The sequence below is a fragment of the Caloenas nicobarica genome, chromosome 6 (genome assembly GCF_036013445.1).
Source record: "Caloenas nicobarica isolate bCalNic1 chromosome 6, bCalNic1.hap1, whole genome shotgun sequence".
Classification (NCBI taxonomy): domain Eukaryota; kingdom Metazoa; phylum Chordata; class Aves; order Columbiformes; family Columbidae; genus Caloenas; species Caloenas nicobarica.
The window spans coordinates 38,295,002-38,307,252 of NC_088250.1; the positions used below are offsets into that span (position 1 = coordinate 38,295,002).

A 12,251-nucleotide genomic window follows, 5' to 3' on the forward strand; every position below is an offset into this window, starting at 1 on the left:
ATCCGGGGCTACAGAAGTGGAGGGCATCATCTGTGATAAGTGGTGGAGCTTCATGCCGTTCCATATGGATGTATATTCCCTTCGCTTACACTTTAAGCTGGCTGGACACCAGCCAGCTCTGGTCAGAAGTCACCAAGTTGTTTTAGCTCAGTACACGGTGCCTGTGTCTCGTATCTCGGCGGGGTTTATTAGTTTAGGCTCAACACGGCGCTAGGACGGCCATCTGGTCCCCGGTGCAAAGCTAGATCCCAACCAGCGGGTGCAAAGCGTGGGCAGGACGAATGGGTATGCGTGAACTAACCTCGGCGAACTCAACTTATTTGTTTCAAAAAAAAAAAAAAAAAAAAAAAAAAAAAAAAAAAAAGCAAGTTCAGTCTAAGTAGTATCTCCTGCACCCTCCTGCGCCCCTTTAAACGGAGGATTTCTGTTATTCCTGCATTTGGACACCTCTGTAGCAAGGCAAGGATGTCACTCTTTGTATCTATGAGTGAAGCTTCAGAATTAAGTTACACCCACGTGATATTTTTAATCAGAGATGAGACCTGAACCCTGTTTTCAGAGGATACTGGCTATTATTATCTCTTCATCCCCCCTATATCGACTAATCAAAGTACACAAGGCGACTCAGTCTATTCTTTAGGAGCACGTTCCACTGCATCTGAGCTAAAACTGCAGCTAAAACACAGATAGACACAGTTCTTAAACTTACACTGAGGAACAAAGAAATGGTGTGAAAGCTCTGGGCAGAAAGTTATTCAGCAATTCCAACAAGCTGAGCCACGTCCCACCTGCAAATGCCATGAAGTTGAGCAGTAACACCAAAATACACACTCTTTGTAGTCAATACTATAAATGAGATTCAAGTTTTATTCACCCATATACAGAAGAAAACATCATAAAATATGCCAAAGAAAACAAATGTAGTATCAGGTAAACTACTTTTTTAATTTGCAGATACATGGTCATCTTTTATTTAACTAACACAGTACTCACACATACAATTTATTGATTTCTTACCTGAGTATTTAATAGGGTCAAATGCTGGGAAGGCCTCTAATGCAGGGAAAAATAATTCCAGTGCCTATGAAGATTATACGAAGCTGCACTTCCAGTATTTGACATAAAGACGTACAAAGACAGAAATGTCCCCAGCACTAATGGGCATCTATGGACTCAGCTTTAACAAAAAGGCTGAAATTTGCCCTGCCTTGCTTCAGTTCACAGCTTCAAACATCTTCCCCAGGACGCATTACTTGCAGGTATTCTTTTTTTTTAAAGAAAATGTCTAGAAAACAGCAAGTATTCTCGCTTATGAATGCTCACACATGCTAGCTGTGTTCTGTTTTCAGTGGGACTGCTTATACTTACGCACTGAATTACTCACTGGAATTAAAATTCACAGGATCACCATTTCTAAGAGGACATTTAGGTGACGTTAACCATCACTTCATAAAGAATTCACTCTATAACAACACATTTTCTCCTTATAGAACAGAATGAAGGCATCAGATCTGAAACATTCTTAGATCTAGTAGTCTTCACAGGTTATTTAAAAAAAAAAAAAAATCCACACATCTACATTATATACTCTTGGAATATACTCTGCATTACTGAACACCATGCCCCCCAGGTTGTTTTGTTTTGTTTTTTTTCCAGAGTTCTATTAATTGAAAACAATGATTTGTTTTCTCTTTCGTAAAATGTAAAAAGCACAGAGTTTGTCTTTAAAATACAGTTGTCAAATATCAAGGGTTATATATATGCTAGCATTTACCCTAGGGCTATTTCAGGGCTCGAGTCTGTTACAAATAAAATCTTTATTCATATGAACAGCTACCTGGGGGGCAGTACTGAATGTTACACATGATATTTTTATATATATATATTTTTTTAAAATAATCTAGCAGTGCTATTAAAACAAACTGGAAGCTACGCTACATTTAGTCTCTCCATTTGGAAGATCTAAGTCTTACACTACGAACTTTTTTGGTTTTGAATTACTTTCTGCAGAGGATAGTCCCTAAAATATAAAATGCTTCCATCTAGTGTGTCATATCAACTGTTTTATTATTTGAAATGTAAAAGATTGCTTATGGTAATAAAGAATAGAATTACAGAAAAAGCAAAAGCAACCTTTTCTTTTTTCATTAAATTCTTCAGCGTTTTCAAATTTGAGAAGTTTCCTAGAATTAAGAGGAGACGAAAAAAAAAGGCTAAAAAAAATTCTTTTTTGTTACGTGCTTTCCTAGAATGATTGAATAGTCCCTGTGTGCTATGGAAAACAACTTCAGACAAGATCAGACATTTATCGAAGAGTTTCAGGTGCCTGAAGCACGTTGGGAGACCAAGCAGACCAGGCCACAGCTCTGCAGGCCCCCAGCAACCTCTGCCGGACCTTCCTAATTTATGGAACGAAGATGATAATATTCCGTCAACTGATAACAAAACTCCGTAACTGTTGAAAACACTTGTGTAGAGAAAGCAGCCAGTAATCCCGCCCTTTTCCAGTACCTTTCACATGCTGCAATTCGGAAATCGCCACCACAAGGATGAAACTCCTTGTCCGAATGCGACGCCTTCTTGCCAATTAAGGAAAAAATCATGTGCGTCTCTGCGTAGCAATTAAGAAAAGCTCTTCAAACTGTGCAGTTCTGGGGTTGTTGTACGTCAATATAGTAGACCATTGCAAGTTTACTAGCCAAGTGTGCCACCTTGAAAAACTCTCCTTATGGGCGTTGGAGGGACTCACCGGGAGTCTGATCTTCCCCACTCATCAGGGCTCCCATCCTCCTTCAAGGAGATGACTGCAGACATGAAGCCATGAAAACAGAAAAGCAACACCTTTTCTAAAGCAAGAAAACAGCCTTTGAATTTGGGAGTAAATATAAATCTCTGCAGCGTTGTGGATAAAATACTAACTTCCAGAACCGCTACATATGTTCCCCTTGAAGAGCGAGGACATGTCCTCTCAGTGACAATTCTGGGGAGATCTCCTCGTTCCTGCATGGGAACATCATGTCATCACACACCAAGGTATCGGCCACACGGTTCACAAAAGTAACGTTGGATGTGCCGTTTGTTACCAATTCAGCTTTAATTCTTACTCAAGGGAGTACACGGCTGTTCTGCAATAAAAGTATTTGCGACTTCATCACATAAACTCTCTGGTCGCTGCAGAGTATCTGAATTTAGCATCTACGATTCTGCACTGTATACTCTGCTTCAAAAGCACTTTTTAAAATGTTCCTTAACTCACTGAACATCATTTGAAAACTAACAAACCTGCTCCCTTCTCATAATCAGCTTATATGTAAAAAAGCATGTATCTTTTAAAACACATATCTACTACTGCTGTATAGATGTATCCCAGACTTACTAGCATTAGTATTATTTCTGATACATACCAGCATCTTGAAACAAAGTACAGTTTGAAAATAAAAATTTAGTAATGCAGCTCTGTTACCAAAAGTGTTTGCAATCGAAGTACTTGTGAACTCTCTGCATTATTAAATGCACAAACAGAAACAAGGTATTTATGAAATGTCACAGTTATGAAAATCGCTTGTAAAACTTTTATTCTACAAATAATGTCAATACGATAAATAATGCAAATCTAGTATTTCTCATGACCTCAGGAGAAGGTTAAAATATTTAAAGGTGTAATTCAAAACACACACTCCTGTCAGTTTGCAGTGAGAATTTTGTCTTAACAAGATACTACTTGGGAAGCTGATATTTAGCGGTTACTAGCAAGCTAGAAATAAAAGAATCAATGTTAATTTTAATCAACGTTTCCTCTAATAGAAGAGAGTAGTCAGCCTCGTTAGGTTGTAGTCTGATGCACTTATACTTTCAATTTAATAAAATACTTTAAACATTCAATTACAAAACAAACATTAAAAATGTGCAAGTAAAGTAGAAGGTACCTCTAATGAGTTTTCCTCTCACGAGTCACATCAGCCCTTGCTCCTAAAATTTTATCCTGCCCATGAGGATAAGGTACATACCCTTTCTTAAACATCCCATCTTTGTGAACTTTGACTATTTCATTCTGTCTGATCAAACCCGAACGGCAACAGCAAAAAAAACCCAAAAAACAACTTTCCTCTCTAAGATGCTCTATTGGTTAGATCAGATTTATTTGCTGTCAGTAAAGGTTATATTTGCACATAAGTCTATGACAGATTGCAAGTTTATTCACTTCAAGTGAATTTTCAAGCTTATGAGTTGAAGGTGGTTTTTTTTTTTTCATTGTTTTGGGGTTTTTTTTAGGGGGGGGTAGTTGTTTTTGGTGGGGTTTTTTTGTAGTTATTCCCTCCCCCTTCCCCCAGGATGTGGGTTACTTGACAAATTGGAGTTAAGTTATCTTAGGTCAATGTAACTGTAAGTTAAACTAATGAAGTGTATGTCTATGAGTGATGTCTGATTAGTTTAATACAGTTAGTGCTGGACAGCTTGGGCTGCTGACCTTGAAGGAACACAGATAACATTGCGATGCGTTGGAGGATGTGCTTGTGATACAAGACAAATTTACATAACAGTTTGTCATACACACTCCTCCGAAACAAAATTGTTGCAAAAGGAAAGCAATAGGAAGCCGACGCTAAATGCCTCGCACAAGACAAACCGGGGAAAATTAATTATAACATTTGGCTTGGGATGGTAGCTTATTTTAAATGCAAGCCAGAAGCAAGCACAGAAAAGGTGTACGTTTATATAGTATGCATTCCAAAACGGATTAGACATTGTGTTGGGTAACACTGTTCAACTGCAGCCTTCTATAGCACAAAATCTACCCTTGAAAAATCATATTCCTTCCCCAGCCAACTATGTCTACTTGCTCCTGGTAACAAACACCAGACTCAGTCCTGAACTGTAACTACTCAACACGTTATTTGGGTGTTCTTAGAGTCCTGCTGAAGTTCATTCTGTTGCTGAAAAGCAGCTGCTTGTGCTAAAACATCCTCGTGCACCAACAGTCTCTCTCCGCGAAGGTACAAAGTCAACTGAGCGATCATTTACCACCCAGACCGTGATGCTCTGCCACGCGATATCTCACTGCTCAATACAATCACCTCATCACATCTCAACCCGTCAGGTAGGCCAAGCGAAATTGTTGGGTTTAAAGACAGCTCGGTTCTGGAGTAACCGATTCTCACTGCATGATAGCTATCTGTTGACCTAAATAGTCGGCTTTTATCAGGCCAGGTTCTAGCTGATAGAAATTTGCCACTTACATAAATGCATAATTGACATCCACAGTTGCTGTCGCACTACAGACCCAGACCACAATTAAGATAAAACTGCTCCCTTAATCCTCCGGGTCAGCCCAAGTACTACACTGATAAATCAGACCTGCTAAAAGATACCTCGGAGGGCAAGTGAAGAAGTTTGCAGTGCTCACGTCTATCCCATCTTTTAACTTAACCTGCGAAGCACAGTTTAAAACTTTCGGTATTACCGAATTCACCTGATAATTTTAAAATCAAAGGAACATATACACTATACGCAAACAGGTATCCATATACTTGCATTCTTGGAGACTACAAGGACTAGCAATGCAAGACAAACAGTCTAAAACTCTAAAGCGTGGCGGTAATTTCCCATATTTTATACTCAATGAAGTCAATGCAAGAAGAAAAACTTGTATTGTCCATGGCAAATCTCCATTTGCTTGCGCACAGACACCTGCATGCACATAACTGAAGAGTTGGCTCACGAGACCTGTTGAAGGTCTCCCTGTAATTTGAGTTTTGAGATTATTCAGTTCCTGGGTTACCTGTAATTAGTACTTGTTGGCACTGTTTGCATGAAATAAAGCGCAGCAGTCCGTGCTTTCCAATGCCACTTCTTGGCAGGGAGGGTACAGAGGACACAGTCGTCTTGTAGCTCTTCCTGGAGAAGATCCATCAGCTGCTTGTGGGAACCACCATAAAAGGCTTCAATGAGAAGAACACTCATTTTTCAAGTACTTCAGATCCGTCTGGATTCTGAAAATGACAGCAGAGAAATATTTTCCTTTAGAAATACACTTTCATTCATTTGAGAAAAGGATACTGGAGAAAGAAGAAACGTATTACAAGGCCTTACAGTGTCTTCATTTTTCCTACGAAATTAATCTTTCACATTATGAGTTTACTTCAGAAAAGGCTACTTGATGACATAATTATCACACCTATTACTTTCAACCATTAAAAAGATACCATTTTAATTTTTAAATCAACCAAAACATGCATGACTTAAGAAATACTGTATTTTGAATTTACTGTTCTCTTTTCAATCAGATATTTAAAAGCAGCTTTACTTTACACACTCTTAAATACAGCATTCTTCCATAGGTTAGGAAGTAGTTTGTTCATTTTTACATAGGTTCCCCCCCTTTTCCTGGTGGTAGATAAAGCCAAAGAACAATCCCAGCACACCTTCAGCCCCAAGAGTTGCTAATAATGTTAATTTGGGTGAGTTAAAGCCACAAAGCAGCCTGGGGAGATGCAGTCTGAGCATCCCTCAGGACTCTCCTGCATCCCTGGGAGCTGAGATCCCCATCCAAGCGACGTTCTTTTTTTTGAATACTCCAAAATGGCTGGAAAAGAAGAGTCTCGCAGGCTTAAGGAAGCTCTGAGCTGAGAAACCCCAAAGCTGCTCGCAAACAGGATGCAAAACGTGCTGCCCAAAGCGACGGGAAAGACGAAAACCCTGTGACTATTGCTCATCTCTTTCGTGAGTCACAGACTTGGGGGACTGAAAAAGCCACTTTTCAGATGCTTTGAGCAAAACCATCACAGACAGAAGTTGAAAACAAAACCCTGAAAGGTATTCACCATCCAAGACTGCTTCTCTGATGGTTTCCTTCTCTGCATACCCTTAAAAAGGGAGGACTCTGCTTTAAACTTCTTTGCTGGAGCGTCACGTTTGATGCCGTATATCGCAAGGCCGTACGTGCATTTCCTGACCTGTAATTTCTGGTGGTTTCAGACTGTAATCCTTATCTTCTCAAAGCCTCTGCTGACAAAAAGTGAGAATTCAACAGAGAGCTACATACTCTCCAGAAAATCTCAATCACCATCTCAACCTTGCAATTTAGTTAAATTCAAGATCAGGTCCAAAAAAGTACGGATTTGTGATCAGAGGGTAGAAAAGAAGCCAACAAACCCACCTTACAAGTGCACTGTAGCTATCGAAAGATCAACTAGCCAGCAATAAAAACCCAAACGCTGACTAAATCTAATTGCAAGAGAAAATATAAGAAGCCTTTAGATCGCTTTGAGTCATCGACCCATCATGGAGCAAACAGAAACAGCAATGTAGATCTCCCGGGTCATTACAGATTAATCAGCAAGAGAAAAAGTATTCCATGCTATGACTTTCCTTGCCCTAATCCAGCCTGGATATGTATTATAATTCGCTTTATTATTCACTCCCCCATACTGTTTCAAATAAATTATTTTTGTGGACAAATATGTTCCTTTCAAAAGAAAAATGATTGCCTTGTAGAAGCAGAGATTTCACTCCATTTTGGAGCTTGCTTCTTTTCGGGTAGCAAAGCAGATTCAGCTCTCTTTTCCACTGACCTAATTTCAAAAAAAAAAAAAAAAAAAAAAATCATCATCATCACACTTTTGAGATCACTGACGTTTTCTGAATTTACAATGATGTAACCGAAATCAGAGTCTCGACTCCAAAGCCCTTCTGGAGCCTGCAGGGTAATAACTGCTATAAAAACACAAGCTGTGTTTTAGGATATGCACTATTCACCTAAAGAACAATTCGTAATTAATCATGCTACGCTTGTCATCAAACGTCGTCAAAAATTTAACTCAAAAGACAAGAAGGAAGCATTTTGCAAATTCAGCCCCCTAAAAAAAGGGATACGTGAAAAGTTGGTAAATGCCACTGAGTCAGTCACTCAGGGAGAATGAGTTGCAGTTAATTTACAAATCATTAGCGGTATCAGTAATAAAGCAATTCGCTCATGAAATATCTGATCAAATCGCACTTCATCAGACTGGTTCTGAAACCGGTTTATCGCTAGGTTTAGCTGAATCAACAATGTGCTCTTTGGGTTTTTTTTGCGACAGTTTTCACCGTACGCCCCTCGCGGGGACAGAGAATGACTGTATGTGCTGACGGTAAGAGACTCTCTCAGTTCTCGGGTTTCCTTCTTGCTTAAAGACCCTGACATTTAGGTTATTCTGCCTTTATCCTACCTTTAGATCTATTGATAAAAGCGCGTTATGCAAATATTACACAAACATTGCCGTGCAATAAATTCCCTTCAGCTAATTACACTGGGAAATGGGGTTGAAATTGCGGATGCGTCGCGGAGCGGGGGTTAAATGGTTCTTGCTGCCTAATTCTTCACAATAACACGTGTAGACCCCACGGCAGCAGCACATGCGGGTGAAAAGCAGCAATGACGCATCTATCAGAGACGACTTGAAGCTCTAAGGCTTTCTTACAAAACTCTCGTTGCCCAAAAATTTAGGTACTGCTCACTAAAATCCTCAATAGCACTTGTAGGATTCTAGTGTCCTATTATCCTCGCACCTCACCAGAAATATACATCCAATTGCATTTATAAAATGTGTTAAATAAGGAGCAACTGTGGCATGTTTTGTTCTTGCTTTGTTTGTTTTTTTTTTCTTAACAAGAGGCTACTTAAACATGAAACTACTAAAGAATAATGGGAGCACAATATATGTCTCGTTGACTTCAGGGATTGACTAAGCTGGAACAAGGAAAAAGCCAATAAATTCTCTGATTTAAAGAGATACACTGATAATGCAAAAAAAATTATATATAACTAATAATTTCTCGTATTTAAAAAGGCACAGAGGAGGTAGGACACTGTTATTTACCTCATATTTCACCCACATGACTTCTAGTTTTGTTCACGTACAAAAATAACATCTATTATTTTTGCTTTATTTCCCTTGACCTAGCCAAGTTAAGGTAAATATGTACCGCAGACTCCTCAGAGGTCTTGAAAAGACACAGCTGATAAATGGCCTGAGAACATTCACCGTATCTGATGGAATGCAATCCTCAATTAAATATAAATCACTCCAGGTATTCTTTTCCCCATTTCAAAGAAAACAACAAATATTAGAAAAACAGAACGGCTTCCCCTTTCTCATTACAGTGCTTCCTCTCTGGAGCCAACAATCCTGGGTGTTCCTCTCAAAAAATTGCTTTGAAAATTTGTTACTCTGCCCGTACTGACCGTTAGCAGCACATTCTTCAGGATATATATTAATAAGAAACTATCTGAAAATAAGAAAATCCTCTCAGGATGGTAACAGGGCCAAAAATGACATGACTCATACAGAGGTATATTAAAGTACTGAGAAACTTAGGTAGGTGATTAGGTGCTGTTTCTCAAAGCCACGTTCATCGAGGGCTTTTGTCATCTGCTTCAGATCCAGCACACAGTGAGAACATTGCAGAAAAACGGCAAGTGATGGAGCCCCTAAATGGGCCACCGCTGTTTGACCCAATAACTTTCCTTCAAAAAGAAATTCTGAGCACTACACAGAATAATAAATAAAAATTGACTTCAATGGCACAGAAGAATTAACTGTTCAAGAAGCCACAGAAATCGTTGCTTCTTTTTGAACTCGAGTTGAACAGCAATTAAAGTATTTTTGTTAACCAACCTAGGCAGAGAAAACTCATCATTTTCCATGATTTATTAAAGAACATACGTTCACTCTGTCTTTTAAACAGAAGCGTGGTTTCACAAACATCAGCATAGCTCACATCAGAAAGCCATAATTAGCTCCGTTCATTGACGTACTCAGACAACATAAATTACAGATCATGTTTAAATATCTGTCCAACAAAATAGTTGAGCAACAATCCAAAACCAAAGGAATAATTGTTAATATATTCCATAGGTAGAGAGCTGCTATTAGTTACAGGAAATAAGGTATATGGTTTCAGTAATGATTGTTTTAACGGTCACAGTCCCACACGTATGAGACATTTATTCCACCGCCGTATCCAGAGCACACGTGGTTCGGTATCTTATAACTCAACTGATTACAAAACCCAGCAGGTACAAATTGTGGACGTAAATACATCTATGGACGATTTCAGATCAACACACCGTAATACCTGATACACACAAAAACTTTTCACGTTCCGGTAAAATGGGATTTTTCCATAGGATTGTTACAGGATCTTTGCCTTTCTCCCAGCCCCAGGACACGCACCCATCCGGAGCGGGGACGCCGCGTGTAGACGCACACAGACCCAGATTGAAAGAGCCTGCCTTCCCCTCCCACTCACACCAGTGACTCACCGAAACCCCAGAGCTCTACCTTCAACACAAACACGTTTTTAAAGTTTTGACCAAAATTCAACTCCTATTTAGATCACCCAAAAGTACCGGCTGGGAGGTTTGTCATTACTAAACTCTACAAGCGCGCAAGGCGAGAATGCTGCTTAATTGATCTTTGGTATAAATCAACGCGAAAAAGCAAGAAATTCTCTACCTCTTTTGAGAATGCGGTAAACCAAAATTGCTCACTTTTATTTGGACGTCTGTATCGGCACCGATATTAATTTACTGGTGACACCCATAAACCGCAGTCTGGCCCATCCACACAACCTGAGAGTTGCAAACACCTACAGAACACCAAAAACCAGCGTTACCTGCAGGCAGCGAGGACACCGAACAGTCACCACCGAAACCAGGAGGGATTGTGCTGCCTGGTTTTGTTTCGCTAAACACTAAAATGTAACATTTCATTTTTCTGTGCTTATAATCTACATATACGTTTGCAAAGACTGTCTTCGTTACATTGATAATTAATTCCCAGCCAGAAATAAAACCAAACTGAATGGGAAAAAATGACAGAATTCCCAACGTTCTCAGGTAAGGATTCCCGCATCTGAGAATTCCGCCTCAAAATCCCTTTCGGTGTAAAGCTTATTTATGACACTTATTTGAAGCATTTGCCTAAAGGACTGCCAAGTTACTCTTCAATGGACTATTTTAAGCCGTACTGTTAATACACATCTATTGAAAACCCAAGTGCTTATAATGCACTTTAAAATATGCACTTTTTTTCCCTCATTCTCAGAATTACATTCCTCAAAATGCTCACAGGTCAGAGCACGGGACGGGTGTCCATCCCGCAGAGGTGGGAAGCACCGCAGCACTTGAGACGATGCATTCTGAATTGCGAACAATAGAACTTTTAAAGAATTGTTTTGATTTTAACTGAAACACAAACTGTGAGGATCAACAGGCTCCGTTCTTGTATCTCTGCTTTCTACCCTGAAATGCAACAGCGGGAAAGTTACAATTTCAAGATTAATCCAGAGCCACCCTGACACAAGAGACCCTAATGGCTCCTTTTGGAGTTTACATGTTTAGAAAATAACATGGTGTAAAATCTGCACATTATCCTGTGCATGTTAAGCAAACAATATTGCTATAAATCCATATGAAAAAGTTGTTGATGCAGATGCCGAGCATGCGTTTTAAAACTCAGTATTTAAATTGTTTTATTACTTCATCTATGCAAAGTCAGTAATGGCTTTTATCTCTTGCTGTAAATTAGATGTGTTGTGGGGGGGTTTTTTCAGCTATAGAAAAGCAAAAAAATTTAATCCTTCAAATTTTATTTTCACCTTCCTTCCTGACAGTCCAAGATTGTTATAAATACTTCGCATTTATACTTCTAGACATCCTCAAATCAACATCTTTGAAGATCTTAATCTGTATTGAATAAAGTAAATTATTGCAATTTATTTTTTTTCCAGTGGAGAAGAACATCTGTGTATCACATTTATGGTTAACTCAAAACCAGATACAGCCACACTACCTCGGTGGGAAGCACACATCCCCCTTCAGAATACAGCACTCAAAAGAGGTATTTTCAGGGAAATTTCACCGCCCAATCTCCTGATTCCCAGTACATTGTGAACAGCAATTACAACACACAACTTGATTTGGATGTCTCTAATTGACCTACTAAGCGGTCGGTCTACTTCGTCCAGAAGAGGGTATCAGCGAAACTAAACAGTCTGTAAACTATTTTAGCAAGTTCAGATTCACAAAGGCAAAGTCATTATTTTTGCTATTTAATTAGAAGGACGTTTGCTTGATTTCTAAGCCAAAAGAGAATGGGAAAGGATGAAAGAGTGGTAGAGAAACAGGGGCCATGACCTGCCAGGAAAACCACTACAGCCACAACCACCCATCGCCAGCAAACTGGGTTACGCTTCCACAGTTTCTTCCA

The 12,251-nt window shown here is 39.3% G+C and overlaps 1 protein-coding gene across 11 annotated transcripts in view; it reads right to left on the reverse strand.

Annotated features, from left to right (window-relative positions):
• Positions 1–12,251, reverse strand: part of GTDC1 (glycosyltransferase like domain containing 1) — a 184,366-nt gene that overhangs the window by 118,551 nt on the left and 53,564 nt on the right. For all 11 annotated transcript variants that reach the window (XR_010606382.1, XM_065637514.1, XM_065637517.1 and 8 more), the window contains one exon: positions 5,780–5,990. Coding sequence is in view for 10 of the 11 variants with exons in the window: in XM_065637514.1 (XP_065493586.1) it covers positions 5,780–5,961 (182 nt within the window). In the remaining variant the exon portion in view is untranslated. The remainder of the gene's footprint in view (positions 1–5,779; positions 5,991–12,251) is intronic.